Here is a 24,458-nt window from a genome sequence, read left to right as displayed (position 1 = left end):
CTTCCATTAGGAAATAAAGCTCACATGGTGTTCATCCCTGTGCTTTGGATTTTTCTAGCATGATCTGTTGCTGTTTCTTTGCAAAGAACATGGCGCTCTGCTAACAGTGAACCTGTCCACAGTGCCGAGGCGATGTCTCAACAGTTCAGGGCTGCTTTGGCAGCATCAGACTGACCATCAGTCAGGTGCATATGTATTTTTAGGCAGCATGTGAAAAAGTTCCACAGCTAAGTCAGAACAAGATACCTGTAAGTAAGAATGTTTGCATTATGCTACAAAACTGTAACAAGCCTTTAAACTTTATGTAGCCCTCGTGGCTCTACTACCTTCAGTCTGTCTTCATAAAACATGCGTTCATGCTTTATTCAGTTGAAAGTTCTAGCTTTAAAAATGTTAGTTGTAGCTCCGTTTTGGCCAACTTACTATAAGTGCTATGTTTTTAGCAACTAATGTAACATAGTAGCCAAAAATCTGGACTCCACAGTAGGTTTTCCTGTTTGTTGGGTAAGTATATGATTGTACATACGTGTCACCGTGTTATCGGTACACTTTGTGCAGAAGTATGTGAGAGCCCGATGAGAGCGAGACATTTTTCCAGTTTTGCTGCTCCGTGGGGAGCGGTGGGCACATTCCGGGCCAGTTTTGCAATCCCGATGAGCAAGTTAGATTGAACACACCCTCAGACAGGAAACTACACGCAGCTCATCAACAAACAACAGGGACTTTTGACAAAGCCACAATCTGCAATCTGCTGTTTACACAACATAATCAATGGAGAAGTACACGAACAATGACACCTTCCCCTTTTTGCGACCCTGCAGACATGCACACAGCCTGCTGTGGTCTTGCTCTGCTTTGAACCAAGTTTTTGTTTTGTTTTTTCCTGTAGGAAGATGGTAAATTGGACACATTTAAAAAACTATACAATTCCATCCTTGTTGATGGGTTAAATTTAGCTCATATTTGGAGTTTGTTTTGCACAATTTATATTAGAAGAAATTTGTAGAAGTCTTTGACGAGCCTTATCGTTCCTAACAATGCACGGAGTAGGAAATGGCTTATTAGGAAGCGCCCATACCAATAAGCAATCTGTCCTAAACAACACAAGACTGCATTACCAGCAAAAGTATCGACTATAAGCGAGAAGCCTCGGAGGCTGGAATGAGTTTGGCTGAGACCCAGTGAGCGGCTTCCGCTGTATCACCGTGCCCTGTTGTGAATGAGCTCCTTCTTGCTCGGCTGCACTCGAATGTGAATTACGGAGCGCAGGGGAAAAAGAAAAAAAAACCAAAAACAAAACAGAGCGTCTTCCTTTCACAGTGGGCCAAGACTATTCTCTTAAACAAATGACAGGGAGAGCCTGGGATATCAATCACAGCAATAACGCCAGAACCTCTCTCCACTCAGAAGTGTCATTAAAGTAAGTGTCACTTCTGAGAGATAAGCGCAGAAAATAACTACGACAAGCACAGTTTTTCAAAATCTTTATCATTATGTCGTTTTTAAAAGTTCAACTCAATTTTACTTATATGGCACGAAATCATAACAACAGTTGCCTTAAAAGTCTTTATATTATAAGGTAGAGACCCTACAATAATAACGAGGAAACTGCAAAAATCAAAGGATTGATTGTTGAGGAAGCACTTGGTGACATTGGGAAAGGAAAAAAAACAAAAAAAAAAAATTTAACAGGAAAAAACCTCCGGCAGAGGTCTACATGCTAAGATTGAAATAAAAAGCTGCACAGCCTTTACTTAGGACTGTCCCGAGTTGGTGGTTTGGCACACAGTGAACTGGATCCTAAATAGTGCCTGAACTTTCCCTATTTAGCTACATGTTCTCAAAGATGGTCGTGCCACGTGTTACACAATATGTAAGGGTCTGCTGTGGAGCAGAGGCTGCACACAAAGCTGAATGCAGGCGTTTGTGCCACTGTACTACAGAGACACGGCGAACACGTGAACATGGAGTCATCTGAAAAGAAGTTCAGATGGTGCTTTCAGGAACACCTGCACATGAATGGAATGTGACTACAAGCCGACAGGAAAGTCGCACAACAAAGAACAAGCAGACATGAGAGATGTCCGTGGCTGTGAGCGCAGGTTTCCCACACAGATTGCTTTCAGATAAGAGGCAAATACACACGACACGTTAAAACACGCAGTGAGCTTGGGTTACAAGCTGTTAACTGACGACTCCTCAAAGTATACCGCGCCATACAAAGCACGAATCTGATCATTTTTTTAAAAAATTATTACTACAAAAAAACAAAACAAAAAAAGAAAAGACGTCAGTATGGACCGAGAATGCCACGCCAGAAAAACCGGTTGAACCTGAAAAACTGACGGCATTCTTCTACTGCTGTGTGTGTGTGTGTGTTTGTGCACAGGCCAGCCACAGCAAAGGATGGGAAGGGCGGTCATTGGTGCTTTTGTGACGACATAACATCGGCACACACCTTAGTGAAATCAGAGGCGCGAGCGTGGTTTTTAAGGGAAAAGAACTCATTCAAATCACTGGATTAGTGCGCGGGAACGTCCATGTGTTAATGAGCATCGCAGTCAGCGAAGCTTAAGCACACCTGGCACACGCGGGAGGCCCCGAGAAGCTTTTTCCTCTCTACCCAGTGATGAAAAGGGATGAACGGATGACACTTCACAGGGAAAGTAATCTTTAGGGAGGAAAGAGGGCAATAAAGAGAAGTTCTTCTGAAGTCCCTCATTGTCAATCCCTGGTAATTCCACTCACTTTTCCCAAGAAATAAATAACAAAAGGAATCGGGAGTCAGTCAGTCAACGGCAGAGGGGAATTACCGTGACAGTTAGAAGAGTAAATTCCCCGCAAATTACACCATTAAGTCCCCCCATCATTTAAAGAGATACCTCCTCCCCCCGCCTTCTCCACCTTCACTCTGGTGAGCAAATACGACACCACTCGAGAGCGCTGAAGCACTGGGCCGATTAGTGAAGCTAAACTCGGCGAGGAGGCGGCGGCGGCGGAGGAGGAGAGGGAGCGAAGGGGAGGCTATTTCACACTTTGATCCTCAGAAGAATGTGCAATTACAAAGCTGCAGGAGCAAGGCGTGGATTTAGCCATGACCCAAAAAAAAAATGTTTTAATGAACACGTCGATGAGGAGCGTCCGCCAAGGCACGAGGGTAGAGAGAAAAGCTGGAGGGAGTTATAGTCAGGGGGTTAGGGTTAGGTGTGATGCCTTTCCACCTTGCAAAACTATGACATCACAACAATGTGATTGCTCACTTGGGAAGGTGAACCTGGACCAGCATTAGTTTTGAAGATCCAGGAGCAAAACCGACAAAACACTGCGTCTGTGGCTTTTTAAGGATTATGCATTAAATTCAGTTATTATCGAAGAGCTGATGCTTTTTAAATGATTTCACATTTTATTTCGTTATTTTTAATACCTCTGAACAACGGTGAGATTAAACCTTGTTTGTTTTTGTCAAGCCATTTACCAAAAAATGGTTCTGCCATTTCAATCCTGCATGTTTTCTAAAACTGAGGCACTTGCGTTCAAATGTATCCAAATTGCCACCACTTTTAACGAATTTTGGGTTTGCTTGTTTAGATGTTGCTTATAAATGCTCGTTTTTTGGTGGCATTTTGATCCTTGTTTTGTTTTTTTAACACTTTCATCTTTCGGTAAGTGGCAAGTGTCATGGGATCACATCTGCTTTTTAATGCCTTTTTAATGGCTGGGCTATCAGAGTTTAAAGTCTCGTGCATCAGCCTGCACCTGTCCTGCTTCAGTGCCCTAAAGGCAGAAATACAGCCTCATCTCTAGGGCGGGATGGTTTTCCTTCAGGGATCAGCTGCGCCGAATGATTTCCCCTAAAACGCAATTGCAGCAGTCTGATGAATGCAGCTGACAGTCTGCGTGTACTTAAATCCAATGTCACAAATGACCTGAGCTGCTCGCAACTTTTAAAAAGAAATGCATTTTACACAGGGCAGAGCCTTGACGCACACACCAACCCGCACCGGACAAGTCCTCTCCCACCTGCTTACTTACACAAGGAGGACAGAGCGCTTTCAGCTTGCTTAGAGAGCTGTCAGCACATACGAGGTATACGGGCTGTAATCAGAACTGAAGCTGCACAGACAGGGCTTGAGACAGAGCGAGACAGCTACAGTACCTGGCTCTTTCCCCTGAGAATTTGCAAGACGTGGAGTCTTCACACAGGTCCCCCAGGCTAAAGCACATACACTACTCAGCCCTGCAACTATGGGGGTTTTACATCATCACAGTTTACAGGAATTGACTTTAATAAATGATCGCAGGATTTCCCACAGATTCAGATTCTATTAGAGGATGTCAGGCCTGTAAATTGGGTATGTGGACACATAGGTGTGGCACATGCTGCGATAGGAGACACACATACAATCTGAACAACTAAATCACGCCATTTATACGTTTCCTTTCTGCAAATTATTTTATCTGCCAAATACTTTGTGACAAATAACTCGTGATTACAACCAGTTGCTTCTCACGTGAGTCTCCAACTTCACCATCTTGACCGTAGCCCTTAGTCTGCACTGAATCAACTTCTCCAGCTCGCAATGGATCAGGGGGAAGATATACCGTCGCCAGCCGGAACTCAAAAAGGGAAAGTTGGAGGAAAATCCCACAGTGGAATAAGATCTTATCTGGGGAAGGAGCTGTATGATAATGAGGACTGCCCAGACAGTGACCGGCCCAGCGAGCCACTTTTTGAATTTGTACTGCCAATCATGCAAAAATATGTTACTTGAGATGTCCTAATGGAAAAATTGTTGTGTGCAGATGCACGCCATCTAACCATCTAATCAAATTTTAGCAATCTTTACATAACACCCCCCCAGAAATCATGTGTTTTAGTCACACCATAGCTGAGATTAAAGTCAGAAAACTACTGTGTCCTTTACTTTTAATGTTTCATCAGTATACTGGTGCTTTGCACGCTCCAATTTTAGAGATCACACTGCATAATGAGCAGAAATCTTCTCTATACAGACACATTTTGTCAGGAGACATAGCCGTTTTCGCCACGATAACAGATAAAAGCAGCTGGAAACTGCTAATTGGTGAGGTCTACATGCCATTATGGCAATGCACAGAGGGCCTGTGCAGACTCCACAGTTTACCCTGCACATGGTCATAAACAAACACACACACACGCACACACAAACAGTGATTAAACTCAGGTTTTTGACACTGTCCCTGCTGTCAGCGGCCACGGACAAGTGGAGAAATGTGCGGTTAAGTGGAGAAATGTGCGGATAATGTGGGTGCTAAGTGGATTCTCCTGGCAGGAGCAACCGCCTCATCTGGTCAGATCTGCTCGGCCCTCTCTGGCAGCTCCAGAGCTGGACTGTCCTCGCAATGAGCTGCCTCTATTAAGAGGAAGGCCACAGACCGCTAAGTCAGCGTCTCGTAGCGGCTCCTAATTAACATGCTTTGTGAAAAGCAATCAAGGCCCAGGCGTGTTTTTAATAGCAGGCTCACATTTTAACCCGGTGCAGCTTGTGCACCCGCGGCGCGCCGCTGGGAGAATCGGCCATGACTGCTGGGCAGAGCGGGCACGGCTGTGGCTGTCAGTGAAGCAGACAGCTCAGGGGACACTGAGTGAGATGAGCTCCCCCGCCTGTTCGTGTGGCTGTGGAAATGTTTGTGTGCGCCTCTTCACTAAGAGGAAGCAATCCATCGAGCCATCCAAGACACCTAATCTGTCCTTCCATCCCTGCCACCACGGCTCCTCGAATCCCCACATGGCAGCCTCTTGCCTCGCCTTGTGGAGGGGAGAGGGAGGGAGGGTGCCTGGGCAGAAGGCTGAAGGAGGGGGAACCGATAAGAACAGGGCCCGTCACCAATCCTAATCCCCAATCACTCACAGGACAAAGCCTCCTGTCCACCACGCACCTCCCCAACTGCAGCCACATTGAGGACATAAAGCAGTAAACTTCCACCTGCCCACTGAGATACCAGAGCTTAAACAGGGCGCTATTGTACAGGTAGACAGCCACGGCTGCAGCCGGCACCACTCACACCCATCCTTGCTGAGATGAAACACACATAAGGTGCGCTATCACACAAGGACAGCACACTCGCACGCTACTGATTAATAAAAAGGTCAGTTCGGCAGAATGATTAATGCTCAAGTGATTGCAGCAGGGAGCAGAACGCTGCTGTGTGTACGTGAACACTGGAAAGAAAAACTCCAGTCACAAGAAAACAATACTCCTCGCATTCTTACCCATTAGCTACCTAGTGATGGGGCCAGTAGAGCATTATATGTATTCTATAAAAATGCATAAACTTTAACAGAGCAGCATTAAATTGGTTGGACTATTTTTGACCCACCTGAACTGGCAGATCGCTGGATAGTTTCAGAAGATGCCTAGCACAGTGGACTCCCTGAACCCTATGACAGCAATAATCTGAGTGGCCCTGCAGGACGCTTAACTAAGCTAGGCCTTTTTACTAAAGTTGATCATGCTGAAATGGAAGAAGACAACCCCACCTTTCCACAAACTCCTGGGTGGAGGACATACTTTAAATTGAAACAACTGAGACAGAGAACTGAGGGCTGGCAGCAGCTTGAGAACCCCTGTTGGATAGTGATGAGGGAAATTTTATTTTTTATATATTCCTCCGCTAAGGAGGCACGTAATCAGTGTTGTTAGCCAATGAGAATACAAAACACAAACCTCATGAAACGGAAGACCTGAGTGGTGAAGACTGGAAAAAAATGGGACAAAAGCCATTATATTATACTTTCCTTGAAACTGCTTTAATGGAGGATGCACTCTTATGATTATATTTATTTATTAATTATAGGGGAGCAGGTTGTTCTTTTCTCTCTGATGGTGTGCAGCAATGTTTGGGTGCTATGTGTCAAAGTAACATCCACAAGAATGCCAGCATCCACAGTGTATCAGCAAAACACTGCATTGTTGTTACTCTCTTCACCTGATACCCAGATGTAATGTGGTGGCTGAGAGGTGCACTTAAAAACTTTTTAAAAAATAAATAAATAAATTATGTAAGAATCACACAGTGCGTGATTCTTTCAGTAAAACTCATTAATAGGACAGAAACTCTCTTAATTAAAAAAAAAAACTCGAATATATTTAAAAGTTTTTAACTTTCAACAACACTTTGACTTGCTTGGCATAAATAAGTGCCATAAAGTGAATTCGGCTCAATTTTAGCTGCAAAATTAATTGTCTGTAAGCAATAAATAGCTTTTTTCTCCGTCTTATTTAAGCTAGCTGCTAACGTTAGCTCCGATAGTGAAGACGTCATAACCTGTAAATTAGCCGTGTCACGTGATCCACACCCCAGCCCAAGTTATGAGCGCTACCCCTCACAAAATGCGAAGAATGACTGGAATGAAACGTTGTGTCATGTTGGTTCTGTATTCATGGAGAATAGCGTGAAGTAGTGCAAAGACGGCGCTTACCTGCTCCAAAATCCTGCGGTACCTCCGCGTAGCTTGTTCGATTAAATCCCGGACTGTCCACCCAGCTTTGCAGGGAACCACCACAGAGGTGTCCCCGAAAGTTACCGTAACTTTCATTATAGCAACAAGTTCAGAAAAAAAAATTGTTTAAAATAGTTAAGGAAGTAATCCAAGTTTCGGTGATCTCTCGACCCGGAGCTTCTCCCGGTGTTGGTGACGGACAAAGTGGCACCTGTCTGTCGAAACTGCCGCAACAGGTGTCTCAGGTCTGGATGAAATCACCTTAAAGTCACTAATCAGAGGTTACCGAAATACAGCGACGTATAAAACTCCAGAAGACATCTTATTTTGTGGGAAAAGTGGAAGAAAAAGCGGTTATCACAGTCGCCGAGAGTGACTTTCTGTCATGTTGCGCTGTCCGCCGATACACCCAAACAAAACAAACCGAGACAGGAACCCGGAAGAAATCACGGTGACTCTGGCACTCCAGGGAATTACATTCCCACTGACATACACCACCCACACTTTATGGGTTATTTCTACAGGCTTCATTAATGCGCATGACAATAGTTAAACAGGTTATGTTTCATATAACGCTAATACAGGCACAAAAAGAAGTACCTGTATGTAAATGTGTATTATTCAAATTTCATGGGCTGTTGCATAAAGATTATGAATAGAGTCAAAAACAAAAGCATCAGGGTGGAGTCAACTGTAACATTGATGTAAATGTAAATTTACATCAATTTTTATATATTATTACCTGATTAAAACCTCAGCTGGGCTGTAAAAGGAAGCAGAAAAAGAAGCACAAAGAAAATGTGGCAGCACAGACTCTGTGAAGTAACAGAGACATTTTTTTTACCCAGACATCTTAAAAGCAGCAACTAAACAACAAATATACCTCGAAGAAAGTAGAAACTCTGATAGAACTCGGGTGGAAAGATCCAGTCGTGAATGATCACAGCAGATTTGTACCTTTGTTTTTTTCAGTATTGTTTCACTGCACTTACTTTCATTTACAATTACATTTCCAAATGATCATTTTTCCTTATTATTAATATAATCATTATTAAGATTATTGTAAGCGGTGGTGTTGTACTGGCCTTCATTGTATTAGGAAGTGTTCCTAATATTATGCCCACCCCATTAACATTTATTTCCTACCTGTCAGATTTTCTGGCACGTAGAAACTATGACATAAACTCTCTACGTGTGTTTGCTGAGAACTATATTAGCTCCTTCCCTACTCTAGCCCCCATACACCACCTCACCTCCACTCACACACTTTTTCCCTAACCGTTATTGTCTGTCATTTTATGTCATTAGGTGTGCTGTGAAATTGCCTTTATGGATATTAATGGCCACTGACACACTCATGTGCCTTATTCCCCCCGCATTGTTTGGTTCTGCTCTGGGGAATTTTCTCCACATCAAGTCTGAAAGCCACGGCAGCAGATGAATTCATAATTGGGACAAGCAATTATTTCCACTGCCAGTGTAATTCATCCGAAATGTACGGAACGGAACAATGAAGGGGTGACAGCCTCTTTTTGCTTCTTGTTTCATCTCAGTCCCTGGTAAACAAGGTGAATTTGGAGGGGGAGTCCAGAGAATGAGAGTCCAAAGGATAGAAGGCAGACTGAAAAAAACAGGAAGAAAGAGAGAATCTCCAATTAGCAAATCCCACAATAGCTGCACATGTCCGTAATCCCTGGGCTCTGATTTTCGAGGCTGAGCATAATTTCACGCCTGGTTTAACACTCTGTTTTCACAGGTACTGAGAGTATATGATGCTGGTTATGTTCCCCCAGCTGCTGACTCACCAGTCAGAGAAACTTGAAAACACATGTTCCACTGCTAACTGCAGTCAACCTCATCCAGGCCAGGGGTGTTTCCATACAGCAATGATAAAAACTGAGAGCGGAGAGAGATTAAACTGTATGGTGTAAGTGCTTTAGCTGTCTTTAAATCCTCATTTCAGTCTGGCCCACTATCATAAAAAGAGGGTTGTTAATTCTAAACATCCGATCTAATAAACAACACCAGACGGGATTCAGTAGCAGATTAAACCGTCTGACATTGGCAGGGAAGATTTTGAAGTCTTTAATAGGCGCAAACGACATACATAACTCTGCTGCTCAACCCACAAATGCATTTTCCTTAGAAATATGTCACCATTTAAGGCATTCCAACGGTATAAGGTTTATTGCCAAGAAGCATTGTCACATTGTTACAACAAAGAAATAATCAGCCAAACACTAATTTTTTCTACTTTTTTTGTTTTGTTCATATTCTCGATCTATTTTCTGAAAGCTGGACTTCTATTGGGACGACATCAGCAAGGTCGACAGATATGACAACACATATAACATTGACCAAATTAGAAACAGCATAAAAACAAGCACATGGAGCAATGTGAGTGGGTTGCAAAGTGGCTTGCAGGTGAACCGCAACTGTAGCTAGACTTAGAGTTGGATGTCTTGAGAACTTTTACGTGGTCTTGGTCTTGTCTTGGTCTCGACGGGCTTTTGACTTGGTCTCGCTGTCTCGGTCTTGCTGTCTCAGATCGACATAGTGGTCGGGAGACTTGGAGTCAACAGTATCCATGACACACAACGTAACATTTGATAATGTGTCATGCGCAAAAGCATCAGCTCTAAGAGCCGTACTTAGAGAGTGCTTTGTGGTGAATCAGAAGAGTCGACTCCCATTGAGCGAGAGCCGGCTCATCACTTAATTTCCTTTCGTTGCTCAGCTCTCACACAGTGGCTCAGCTATGCTCCAATCCCTCCATATCATGGCCAATCACATGCGAGGATATAGGATAATGTCATTATGTGAAAAACAGAGAGGGTGAGAGACGCGACAGTCAAGTGGAGCGTGAGTCTGTCCTCTCAGTAAGTGAGACAGTAGACAGCGGTGAGGAGGGCTGTGCGAGTGCATCGCAAAAACACATAAATATGCCTGACACCCGTAAACGAAGCAGCATCTGGCTGCAGTTTAAAGACTTTTTGTGTCGGTCTCGTCTCGACTTTGTCTTGGTCTTGTCTTGGTCTCGATACCCTCTGGTCTTGGTCTTGTCTTGGTCTCGATACCCTCTGGTCTTGGTCTTGTCTTGGTCTCGATACCCTCTGGTCTTGGTATTGTCTTGGTCTTGGTTTAGGCGGTCTTGACTTCAAGTCTAGGTAGACTTAAAGCAGCCTAGATGATGTGTGATACATAATATGTGTGAGCTGGATGTTTAGCAGTGCATAACCTGATCCAAAGCTGATATGGGCTGGCATTTAGATGTTATCCCAGGATTGTGGCTAAGCTTGACTTTGTGGCCTGTTTCAACTCACACGGCTCTCAGTTTGTTCAAGGAAGACACATAACTTCACGGTGACACAATGACTTTCCTATAGTCAGACTGTCAGTTAATATCAGGCCACTGCTGCGTACAACGGAGAATTTGTAGCTGGCAATGAGAGACTGTGCTATGAAATCTACTAAGAAGGCACAATCATATATTGTTTAATTAGTGCGCTTTATTGCGCTTCCCCTAATCGAAGACGACATAGACACTCTTGTAGCTCCATATGCCAGTCAACTGAACTTGAACATGACCATAATATAGTTCTTCTTCCCTAAAATGTTCCAAAAACAGTGGATGACCGTGACACTGCAATGAAAATTAAAAAACCCCACCATAACCCACTTATTATAAACAGACGGCGTAGAAAAGCTTCCCTCTTTGTTCAACTTGTTCCTGTTTTCTGCACACTTCCTCTATATTTATAAAGAAGAAGAAGATGGTGTACACGCTACAGAGGCCTCAAATACCTTCTCACACTCTAACATGTGAAAAAACCGGATGACAAGATGCCATTGTCAGAAATGCAGTGTCGTAATAAAACAAGCCGACGGTGAGAACCTGCAAAAAAATTTGATCTATTCCCACGTGAGGACGATAGGAGCTGCAGCGTGACCTGAGACGAAGACGAGTTTGACGGCAATGTCACGCTGGAGTGTTTGCACAGCATCAGCGCTGTCACTTCTCTGCTCTGTGATGTCACTTCCTCTATAAATAGAGTAGTAGCTTCTGAGCACGCCCTCACCTGTAGCGTTTTTGAGCGAGATGCCAAAAGCAGGCAGTAATTTAAAAGAGCTGAAAGTCTGTTACAAGCTCATATCGAGCATCTCTGAATGTTCTATCAAACCTTTTTCTTTTTCTTTTTTTTGTCTTTTCAATCTTTTCCTCATCTGGAAGTAAGGCTTGCTTAGCCAGAGTGCTGGTCATCAATAAAAGCCAAGTGATGGTTTTTGTTGTTTTGCTCGTTTCTCTGAGTGCAATTTACAGGGTTGGGTTGTTCGGGTCGATACACGTGTTGATTTGCTTTCAGTCTTCAAGCAGTGCCCCTTTTCTAAAGAGCAAAATTGACATGTTCTCAGCGGCGGTGCCACCACCCCTGTGTTTTAGCTCAGTGTGAGACTGGAGCCGGTCAATAGTTGAGACTTGCTTCACTTCCTGCTGCGCTGCTTACAATTACAGGCCCTGAATCATTGGCGAGGATTACTCATAAAAACCTGCTCTGGCTCTCTGATTGTGTGCGTATGTGTGCCGTAGCTGCACAAGTCGGGCATGAGAGATAGTGTTCGCAATCACAAAATATGACTTTCATTCAGCATGAGGATTTCATTTCAGACCGCAGGTATAATATTCATGATGCAAAATTGCATTTCTTTTGTGTGCCGCTGCTGAAAGGCTCCAGCCCAATAGCTAAAGGTGCACGCCTGTGAATTACAAGTGTTACAGGATTGTTGTCTAGAGTAATCACAGTTATTCAAAGCAAAAAGAAAAAAGATATCACCATTCACCGTGATCTGTGGACACACAGAGATGTATATTGTACTTTGGTGCTTATATGCTTACAATTTGGGAGGATCTTTGTGGCGCACTGCTGGCGGCCGACTTCCCGCCCGGTACAGTGTGTAGTGTACGGTGTGTACTGAAGGTGATGAGACGTTTGCAGAATTTTAAATCCGAGAGGAAGTTGGAGGCTTTGATATTCTTCAGTCCTGAAGCGGCGTAGTTAATATATAACATACCATACTTCCAGCTCGGGTATTCACGGCGTTGAAGTACAAATGAGGGGAAATTGAAGAAAAAAGTATTTGTTCTTTCTGTCATAGCCTCGCACGTCTCATCACCATCAGGGGAATTTTCCCAAAGCGAGCCGGATGTGATCTCTTTAACCTCTTTCATAAGTGACCCAGACAACATGATTTCAGGCGAATTATCATTTGAGCTGAGCGTCTGGGGCCATGTGTCACCCACCATGTTAAACACAGGGTATAAACATGAAGAAACGTCCAAGTCTTTATCTTTTGATTTATATTAATATTTCACAGCAAAAGAAAAGGATAGAAACGCACATTAAAAAGAGACAGAAGCCTAAATGGTCCCGAGACACGCCTCCTAGCAATCCAAACACTGCATGAGTAGTTCCACGCTGATATCACACTCAGAGACATATAGTTAGTTTACAATAATAATACAAGTATCAATGAACATATTGCAGGAGAAATGTATTTGATATTAACTGCTGATGAAAAAATATTAATACCTGTTAAAAACAGAGATAGATAATGACATTTTGCATTGTTGTCGATCTCATCCCACACCTGCAAATCCCTCCAAAAATTGTACATTTATTTAAAAAAATATTTTTTACCCGTGTGTGTGGGAAAGCATATTATAATTAAATAATCTCACACAGTCTGTCATTTATGAAACGAATAACACTTTATGCATACTGCAAACACTGGGGAAAAAAGTCAGTAACAAAGAAAGTCCAAAAAGTTCAGGAATTTCTTAATATTAACTTTTAAAGATGTTTATCTGTATTTTTTTTAACCACGCATCAAATTTTATTGTTTACTATTAAAACTTTTTTTAAAAAAAAATCAGTTTTCTTTGTGTTTATTTACAGTAATCACTGAGAAAAGTATTACGTTCAGTAAGCTTCAGGAAACAGGGCTCATCTTTACTTCCTAGTTCCTGAGATCATGTGGATAGCTCCAGTTAAAAAGCATCTAAATAAAAAACCTTCCATTTGTTTTCAGTTTCCTGTATTAGCTGCACTATGCTAATCGACATTCAAGCTCATCCTGTCAGACTTCTTGTAAGCAGGACTGCTGGATTTCTTAGAAAACCTTTCCTCAAAGTTTTCTGCTCTATAAATACTCCCCAGAGATGAACTCGCACATTTGTGGAGTACAGTTGGACACAATCACATCCAAATGAAATGATTTGAATGGTCATTGTAGCTCAAGCTTTGTTTTCCTTCAATGGAACCAAACCAGGAAGTCCTAGCCTGAGCTGACTTCCCAAAATGTGGTTGAGTGTACGTTGCACTTGTGGCTGACACCAGGCACGTGTGATCTGAGTGTAAAACACATCTGAAGAAGTGCACTCCGGGGAGGCTGTTGCCAGTGACTGACTCACTGTAAGGTGTTATGCAAGCAGTCAAGCAAGGTTTTTGTTAATCATTAACTTTTGAAGCATCTCCATTGGCAAGAAGCCATAAAACACACACTCACAAAAACTCCATAGAGCAGGTGTATAAGGAAGAAACAAGGCTGCAGGTGATCACAGCCGGAGGTAGGATGTGGATTTGTCGATTATACCGACGCATCTGCGCGTATTTTCACACAATTTCTGAAGAGGAAACATATTTTCTCACTTTTCTCTGCAAGGAAGCCACACAGGAGTAGTCATTCCATCTTTGACTGTTGCACACACCTAATTAGGCTAATTAGAATTTTCTCAGCTGAAGCCTGGAGTTTAACAAGACACGACTCTCGCCCTTTGCACCGTGCTCATTGATGGGTGAGAATGGGACTTTATATTCACCAGGCAGGTAGCACATCACACACTCTCTCTCACTCTCTCTCGCAAACACACATCCCTTAATGGATCGAATTAGTGCTTTGGCACATAAACCCTGTTTTTCACCCATTCTTTCACCCGCTTTCTTGTTCTCTCGCCGTTTTCTTCTCATTTCCTTCCTCGTTCCTTCTGTCAGAGACAGTCGCCGGGTAATTAAAATCTACACTGAGACAAAAGTAGCTTTAATATAAGTTCATTATACCATGCCAGTCTCTGGATTCGCGGGAGATCTTTTTTAGAAATTTGCTGCCTCGAAACCATGGCAACTGCCACATAACCTCATTTTCCGCCTAATCACAGCGAGAGAGACTGCTGAGCATTGATTTGGGCAATTATGGGGGCACACGTTGGCAACAAAAGCAAACAAGGCAAAAGCAGTGCTAGGGAAAGGTGAGGTTGGAGGTTGGGTGATGTGGCTGGGGGTGGAGGCTGGTGACTTAAGTGCTTAAAGGGGGGGGGGGGGTGCACGATGGGGCCACATATTTAAATAGTTTAATGGCTCTGAAAGGGCACATTTTTTTTCCGTCTGCAGTTTAGAAAGGTTCCGGTGATGTCATCCTTACACCTCATGCACGATGGTTTTTCTCCTGTGCTCGATCGGCCTGGTGATTTGACCCTAACCCTCACAGCAAGCACCTGCACACATGGGTTATTTCCACGTTCACCTGTATCAAGTTTATGTGTTTGTGATATTAAAGTTTTTAAAATGTCATAAAATCAGTTTCTGCTTTATTTCCTAGAGTTGTTATGAATCCACCACTGATTAAACGTGGCAAAAGTATAGCTTTGCTGGGTCTACTGTTCACTGATGTGAACCAAAGCTTGGCCCAAAGAGTAGCATTGCTTGTTTCTCACGACTGCCATTAAATGTAACTATACATAATGTAAAACATGCATCCACTGAAAGACGAGAAAAAATGCAGTTGGCTTGACTGCAGTATGTGGTCTAGTTAAGTTGCATAGCCTTTGGATAAGCACATTTCCATAAATCTATATGCATAAATGATCTATGCAAAGCTAATTTATGTACATGCATTATATAAATAATTTCTACCCTTAGAGCAATACTTCCTGCACTGTATTCAAACTGCAAATTGCTACATGTACAACACAACACATGGTTTGAATAAAGCTGGTTTAGAGGAGCATTTTTTGGGCATTTTCTTTATGCCTTCATTGAGATTGATGGGCTGAGCAGAAAATATGAGAAATAGGAGGGGACTGGCATCAAAGATCCAATCAAAAATGAAACCCAGTGCTCTTTACCCAAAATAGTGTCACCACAAAGTTAATTAAACAGATGGTTAAAAAGTTTTAAGAAGTTGAAGAAACTGAAATATAGTTTTGGGATATTTTCTAAAAACTCATCTTTTTAAAATTGCTTTTAATGAACTATTTCAAAGTGCTGATGTCTAATGTTTTTTGTTTTCTTTTGCACAGCACTTTATTGATATAGCCATTTCAACATATTGATCACAAAGTTTTACTTACTAGCTACTCCTGGCCTGTCTAATTCAAATGTATGTAATACATGTTGTTAGTTTATAGTGTATAATCTCAGAGTGTTGTTAGATGATGAATGCTTTCATTTTCTACCTTAAAGTTTATTCCATTTCTTATAGCAATGGAGCAATATATGGACATTACCTGCACCTACACTGTACCTGTGAAATGGAAACATGAATGATTGGACTGTGTGATTGCACTTAATAAATGGAATTTTTGAAGAATTAATCAAAAACCTTAAGTATTTGTCCTTTTAGATTTTTTAAGAGGCTACGAGGTAATGAACACTTAAAATAACCTTTAATCAAAAATAGCTGAATTTTGATTTATTTATTTATTTCGTCATTTGGTTTATTAATTAATTTCCTTTTTGGGTTGCATTTACTTTTGTGGGTTTATGCTGCACCTTTTTTAATGTATTTTTGCTTAAGAGTAGCTGAATTACTTCAAGTCCCCGAAATTGAATTCAGTTTGGTTGATTTGTAATTAGAGAAGCCTTCATATTGCGAGAGGCAAAGAAAATGTCTATTTTTCTGATTTTCCAAACTCTCCTTTGTTTCCCATCAAGCTTCAGTCACTGCATGCAAACAAGCCGGATCCTATTACAGGCTGGAAGGGTCATCTAATTGGCTGTGGCCCCTGAGGTCAAAGGCCAGAAAGGCAGAAAGTTGAGAGAGGCTTTACTGTAATAACACCACCTCATTATGGGGTTTCATTACTTTTCCAGCAGGTCAGATGTTTGTTTTGACTGACATGACTTCAAAGGGACGTGACTGGGTTTTGTTGCCGTTATATGATCCTGGTCAATTTGTGGGAATTCTGCACGAGGGTGATTATGACTGGGCTCATATAGAGAAGAACACAGTGAGGTTAGGTCAGAGGAGCAGAGCGACAGAGAGAGAGAAAAAGAAACATGGAACCGCTGTCTCGTGTTTGTGCACGTGGAGTTCTTTCTTGTGGGCATAAAGGTTTGCGAAGTGGCCGTCAACCCAGCTCTCCTGCGTGTGATGGGAGAACTAATGACAAAACATCCAGCAAACACTCTCAATTAAGTTATGCAAATGCTCTAATTGCAAATGCATGACAGTCCGGCCTCACCACTTAACCCTCAGCAACCTGTTTAAAGGCTCCCTATCTTACAGTTTAGCTTGCAAGATGGATTTGTCTCTGGGATTCAATAGAGGATGAATAGAGGGTGGGTTAGAAGAGAGGAGAGAAAGCGAGTGTGTGTGTGCGTGTTTGTGTGGGTGTGTGCGGTGGGCCAAAGGGGGAAAAAAGAGGGAGATCAAAATTGCCCCCCTGCCAATCAAAAAACCTAATTATCATTCTCAATCAGCACGGGAAAGACACAAAGAGTCCCTCTCATACAATGGATCACTGGTCTAGACCAGAACAATTACTGCATAATTAGTTCATCAGACAATCCCAGATTGATCCAACTTTGATTTGCATGCAGAATTGGGTCGGAGAAAACCCTGAGTTTAAGTATCAACAAGATGTTCCTATTATGCTGGCTGAGAGTCAGGCTGGCAACTGAGAAATGGGTGTACAGAAGGAGCCGGGGAGACGAGCAGTTCAACAAGGCAAAAATGACGCAGTGAGAAAAAGGTCTTGGCCGAAAACTCGAGTTCAATCACCCTGTTACACAGGTTATTGGAACTTTAGCACAGGCTGGTTCCTCAGAAGAGGACGGAGGATCAGGGAGTGCCGAAATTACTTTTGTATCCCTTCAGCTAGCACAGTACAGAGTGATGAAGCTCTTTTAACCTAAATGGCCCCAATTTGAATCTTCCTCCGTAAGTGAAGATTTTGGTGATGAGGGTGTCTCTTCTGTCATTACAGAGCAGACTCTCCGCGGCGCATGATTGCGCGTCTGGAGGTTGTTATTCACTTGACCAGCCTGGACCTGATTCTGCGGGGAGGAGGCGCTCGGTGTGGTTGAAAGGAGCCCTGATCAATGACAAGGAGGAGGTGGAAAGAGGAGAAAGTGGTCTGAACTTGTCACAGGGAAAGCGCCACGCTGGGTTTCTTTCAAAATCGAGCCTCGATCACTTTCTGGGAGAGAAAAGGCACCCTGCTTTCTGCAGACTGTGAATAGACTGTGATTGCCTGTGATACAAAGGGATGGGGGTACAGGTAATGACTGTGTGGTTTGACAGACACCACCCAGCAGCAGCTACATAGCTAGCTGCTCCACCATTTGATTTGAGAGAACCGTTTCTATGGAGACAGCACTATTTGATTGGCGCCATGCTTTTGGGGGCGAGGTGACTTACATACAGCATTTTAGGCAAATTATTATTTAACCCAAAAAGAGGCCTGCACACAATACACACAAGAAATTTCAATTTACAGGTGTATTTCTGTAAAAGTCAGCTATATCATAGACATCATGCAGAAGCTGTGCTTGAGGTAAGAAACAGTCATAGAAATATGGAAATCTCTGGGATCATGTCATGTGCAGGCAAAGTGGAGGCTCCTTACATTCTTTGTTATGTTTAGAAGGATTTTGCTAAATTTGAAAATATGTACATATCCTGTCAACGCAGGAGCAGATGCAGGGCAGCTGTGGCTCAGGGGGTAGAACATAGTCCTTTACTGCTGCTAACTCAAAGATCGGTGGATCAATCCTCAAGTTAATGAACCCTGAGTTTCCCCCGATGCATCCATCAGACTGTGTACGTGATTGGGTGAATGACACTTTGAGTGCTAAAACAGGGTTGAGGTCAAGTTCTTTCACACCAAAATTGCTCATCCATGTCTTTGTGTACCTTGTTTTGTGTCATGTTGGAACACGAAGGGGCCATCCCCAAACTGTTGCCACAAAAGTTGGAAGTATGAAATTGCTACAAAATATCTTGGTATGCAGAAATCATTAAGAGTACCTTTCTCTGGGACTAAGGATCTGAGCTCAATGTCTGAAAATGCCTGAGTCCAGTGGTGACATGCTTTAAACCAGCGGTCCACAACCTTTTTTGCGCCACGGACCGGTTTATGCCCGACAATATTTTCACGGACCGGCCTTTAAGGTGTCGCGGAAAAATACAACAAAATAAAACTAGTACCGGTACTGAAAAATAGAAGAGTTATTCATAACACACGTGAAAAGACCCAGGAAAACCGAGTTAACGATAAAAACACTAACAAAATAACGCTGAAAACCGATAAAAACCCTGAAAACCATACATTTCACACCTGAGCCTCAACTCTCGCGGCCCGGTACCAAACGGTCCGAGGCCCGGGGGTTGGGGACCGCTGCTTTAAACCACTGCATTTAACCCTTTGCATTGCACTTGCATTGCTTCCTTTCATGAAGCTCTCTATACACTGCATTAGATAATCTGAAAGCTACATAAAGTTTGGAGGTCTGTAAGAGTCTGGAGAAAGTTGACCACATCTGTACACATCTGCTTTCCAACTTGTGGCTGTTGTGCTGTTGCTCCTGCTCTTCTTCCACTTTGTAATTATACAACTAATAAATGACTGTGGAATATTTAATATAAAGGAAATTTAACAACTTAACATGTTGCGCAGGTAGCATCCTATCAAGGATTCATGCTGGAATTCACTGAGCTCCCAAGAGCGACCCATTCACTGCTTCTACAAGCAGTGAATGGGTTGTGGAATAAGTTGTGGAATGATCTACCCTTGTATGTTAGGCAGGCCTCTTCTCTCTCTGAATTTAAAAGTCTTCTTAAAACATATTTATTCGCTGAAGCCTTTGGCATTGATTAGAGGGGTTGACTCAATTTGTTTTGACATGTTTCAATTTATTTTAGTTTTTTAGTTATTTATTTTATCTTATCTCATTTTAATTTTCTTTACTTATGCTTTTAGCATGTACAGCACTTTGTGAACTCTGGTTTTATGTTAAAGTGCTTTATAAATAAAGGTGGTATGGTATGGTATGGTCTGTGTTTGATTTTATACACCTGTGGCCATGGAAGTGATTGGGACACCTGAATTCATTGATTTGGATGAGTGAGTGAATACTTTTGGCAATATAGTAAAGGCTCTCATATTTAAAGCTGCAACTGTGTTTCATTCCTGGTAGAAAATAAAATTGCAGTAGAAAAATAAATTAATAAATTGTGAGAAATCCAAATAATTTAAAAAGACTGAGGATGTCATCCACTCAAACCCCCGATTTGAGATCTAAAAGAAACTGATACATGGGTTTTCCAAAGCTATCCGACTATTTAACAAGCAGTCTGGACAAAGCTTAAAGCCGGTTTCAAGTATCCCTGAAGTCCCGAGTGCAGCCCCGCCTCGTGTAAAGCCAAGGCCGCGTCTTTCCTTGCGACTATCAATTTTTCTCTAATCTCAAGCCCATGTATCCCCATTAATTCAATCATATTCTGTCTTGTATCTGCTTTTTTCATCTCTGTAAATCCCAACTACACTTTCCCAAGGAAGACTATAAATATGGATGGAGCAGAGCAGTCAGGAAATAAACTTTTGGCCCTTTCTCTCGTCTTCCAGGTCGATCGCTGGGTTAAGTCCAGGCTTACAGCTGCTTCATCTAGACTACTCCAAGGTTGGGGATGAAAGGAAAAGCTATTTCTGCCCGGCTCTCCTTTGTAATTAGAGCGGAATCCATAGAGCGTAGTTTCTCAACCAAGTCTACAATTCTGCTGAGCCATAATTTACTTAATTACTCAGAGACGCCTCTTTGATTCAGTCAATATCAAAAAGAGCTTTTCTGGAAGAGAGGTAGGGAATGATAGTAATTTTGAAGCTGTTTGGTTTCCATTCGCTGCTGTCACTGCCCCCCCTCTCCCCTCCCCTCCGTGAGCAATAAACTCATTATGGATGAGAGGTTGTCAGATATGTCTGTTGTGCCTTTTTCACCAACTGAAAGAGTAATTTAAAAGTAAGGACTTCGCTAAAAGTATAGTTTAAATCCCTTAATAGCAGAAATAGCTAATATTGATCCCATCTTGCTGCCTGTCCAACATCTCTCAGCCATTGTGTAGACCTAAGATGAATGCAATTTCACTTTAAATCCATTTGGTTTTAAAAGCTACACTGGAAATGAAATTCAGACTAAAGCGACACAGATTTACGCACTCTTACACCTGGAATATGGTAATGCTTTTACAGAAAAAGTACATCAGGTTCCTGATTTCTAAAGAAAACAAGCTCAAGATGGAAGTTAATTTGATGCAACCTTGCAGTGAAAAAATTATATGTAAAGCATCGCTGCGCTTAAGTGAACTTCAGGGACTTGATAGGATCCTTGAGGCGACAAAAAGCAGGGTGCCACTTACCTGGTGAAAAGTATTATTTTTACCTCTAACCAGAGGAGGAAAACTCCAGGCCTAACTTAAAAGCCCCTCTCTGCAGGACTGAGATTAGAGGACATTCTTCTCTGTTTCCACTCGCGTGAACGAACGCGTCAATGGCCACCACAGCCCTGATGTAATGTGCAGTCTGCAGTGTCTTTGAAGTGGCTTGATAAGCCGGCCTTGGACACAGACAAGTTCAAAAAGACCCATTGAGGGATTTTCAAAACAGAGGAAGAATCCAGCCTATTTTCCCCACCGTGTCAGTGAACGCTCTGAGATCAGGTGGGGTGGGTGGGGAATCCTCGAAGGTTTGTGGGAAAGTGGCTCAGAAGTGTCAGTCTCTTCTTTCTAGGAGGGCATGCCAGAAAGATCAGTGTAGGAGTTTTTTTTCAAAATTTGGATCGTTGTGTTTCCTTGATTGAGGAAAACTGAATGTTTACAGCTTTGATTTAGCTTAGTGACATTTGCTAAAAAGAAAAAAAAAAGAAACAATGAACAGCGGCGGGTGATAAAAATCATATTAGTCTAGCAGGTACACATCATTACTGAACTCATGAATATCATACAATATTTTGTGCTAATGTACCTTGTTAATTTGGTACTATTTTATTTAATATTTTTATCTGCTGAACATTTAAGCACCAATATGGAAAAAACCATGAACTGTGTATGAAAGATGGATCTGCCATTAATAATTTGGGGGGGGGGCTTGTTTTGTTTTTTTGCTGAGGCCACGCCCATGTTATGCATGATCTGTGTGATGTTCCTAAATCATACTAAAAATGTTAGTTCAGGACAAAGTATTTTATCTAAGCATACAATTATCATTAGTTAATTAACAGAGAAAACACTTGAAATATTTAACATTTTTTCCAGAAGGTAAACAACATATAAACCCTTTAGCTTAGCACCTATCCCAAGCTTAGCTGGTAGTCCATGGGTGTTAGTTGTTCTTTGCTGACAACCTTAAACCACTGGGAATTGCTGGCAAACACCAGGAACAGTCTTCAAAATGCTCCCTGAACATTTTCTGGCAGACATGGGAAATATTTGTGGGTACAGTGCTAGGTTATCAGCTAATGCTAGTAGGAGAAATTAGCTAAAATAGACACCAAAACCTGCTAATTACTATAGGTAACAGACAAATAAAATACTAACATTTCACACACTGAAACTTCTTGGACAGACTATTGGTATAATAAACTGCACAGAAAATCATACTACTTGTAAGATGATTGCATTAAAATTGGTCAAAAAGGAACCAACACTTCAAACACAGTCAAGCGGTCTGCACATTCAAAGCAGCCACACCGCTAAGAATGTATAACGTCAGTCCTTGACGCTATTTAAATCCATGATATAAAAAGAATAAATCACCAAACGGGACCTTAGGTTTTTGGCTACAAAGTTGTGCATTTTAACATGAGAGTCTATAGGGACTCACCCTCTTTTGAAACAGCCTCAAGTGGCCAGTCGAGGAACTGCAGTTTATGGCACTTTCATGGTAGCTTAATTTTTCAGCCCAAGACGCTGCAGCTTGGCTAAAACAAAGACATTTTATTTCAGGCAGTGCTTATTTCTTCCCATATCATGCCCCTCTGCTTGCTGCAAGCCAAATCATGCCTCTGTCATCATTTATCTCCCTCAGTAACAGCAGAAAGTGCTGACAGTCGAAGAACCAGTGGAACCAAAGCAGTTCTCCCACAGGTCTGAGGCTGCCAAGACCGAAAAGGACAAATATGACTCTGACCGTGACCTCTGGGAGCCAAGAAGTCACCATGCTGAGCTGTGCTTCCAGTGGCAAACAGGCTTGCCAGGGTCTGGATATGCTTAACGGGTTTTTGATTTTGGATTAAAAATACTCCTTTCAAAGTTCGAAAAAACAGATTGTGTATGTACTGAATATCACAAGAAAGTTAGTGAAACATCAAAACCCTGGAGACCAATGCACACATGCCCGCCAAAAGAGAAAACAAGACTTGCCTTGGGGATCACTGAACCCACATTTCAAAGTAATTCAGCCTGATGTGTTTGGTATCTTTGGAAACTTCAGAATCTTGACCAGAATTCAAAATGAAGGTCAGCAAGTTTAAACAAAGCTTGGCTGTGCACCATATGTTTGATCAGGACACCCACTGGTGAAACTGTGTGGGCTGAAGAGGTTAAGCCACAGCCAGGCTGGCAGATTTTCTCTGCTGGAAACAAAAACATTACAATGACCACATAAGTTATTTTTGGGAAAGGTTTAAGCACATGAATAATGCGTGAGACCGGGCTAAGGCGCTGCTTCAAACCGAAGGCAGGACGGTGATCGTATCTGCGATGAAGAATGGGCTGCTGCTAAACTGTTCAGGTACTGTCTCACTCACAGGAGCATGGACTATTACTCAAAGACGCAACCTTCCAATAAAACAGAGATACAGCACTTTCTACAGAACAAGAGGAGCTGATACTTATCATTCTTTAACTGTATATAAATATGACCACCCTTGATACTCAAGCATGCCTAAAGTCAGATCCACCAAAGGACAATAAGTACTCAATATATATTCTGACATTGCAACACGTTCTCACTCCCAGCATAACATTTTACGCTAGGTGAATTGTCGGTATGTTATGCTTCCGGGCATCCAATACATCCCTATATTATGAGATCAGAAAAATTCCGTTTGGAATGAATCTACACATGTACGTTTATTTTACTTAAATCGCTTTGGAAAACAACAACGTCATTAAAGTGGTGGTTAAGGTTAGGCCCTAACCCTAACCTTATCCCTAACCGTTAGGGATAAGGTTATGGTTAGGGCTGGAATACATGGCTGGAACGTCTATCACCGCAGGACAGTCGTTCTACGCGGAAGGTCACCTTTCGTGTTCCCGTGGAACGCCTTGGGATGCGGCAAACCGTCGGTATATTACGTCTCGGGAGTGAGAACGGTCTAGACAGTATTTGATACAGCTGTTCGACTGTTTGTTAACACGTTCAAACTCTGCATCAGAATAGAGAAAAAAGATCATTTAAGCAACTTTGAACGTGTTATTGTTGCTGCTGCCTGGTGGACTGGTCTGAGTAGCCTCTGAAACTGCAGATCTGCTGGGATCAAAAACCATTTGTGGGGGGTTCGCTGCTAAGATTAGCACTAGCTAACTTGGAAACCATTTGTTACAATCAACGTATGCAGAAGACCGTCTCTGAATGTGAAATAAAGCAGAAGAGCAACACCAGCAGAAGACCACACCAGGAACCCCTAATACTAGTTAAAAAATG

General features: G+C 42.3%; 1 protein-coding gene across 2 annotated transcripts in view; it reads right to left on the bottom strand.

Annotated features, from left to right (window-relative positions):
• Positions 1 to 7,933, bottom strand: part of pard3ba (par-3 family cell polarity regulator beta a) — a 206,833-nt gene extending 198,900 nt beyond the window's left edge. Inside the window, exon 1 of one of the 2 annotated variants that reach the window (XM_026157796.2) lies at positions 7,463 to 7,933. In XM_026157796.2, the coding sequence (XP_026013581.2) occupies positions 7,463 to 7,579 (117 nt within the window). In that variant the 5' untranslated portion in view covers positions 7,580 to 7,933. The remainder of the gene's footprint in view (positions 1 to 7,462) is intronic. The other variant, XM_026157797.2, reaches the window with a different exon arrangement.
• Between the last annotated feature and the right edge of the window lie 16,525 nt (positions 7,934 to 24,458).

The sequence above is a fragment of the Astatotilapia calliptera genome, chromosome 23, assembly GCF_964374335.1.
Source record: "Astatotilapia calliptera chromosome 23, fAstCal68.1, whole genome shotgun sequence".
Classification (NCBI taxonomy): domain Eukaryota; kingdom Metazoa; phylum Chordata; class Actinopteri; order Cichliformes; family Cichlidae; genus Astatotilapia; species Astatotilapia calliptera.
This window is presented reverse-complemented; position numbering and strand designations above follow the sequence as displayed.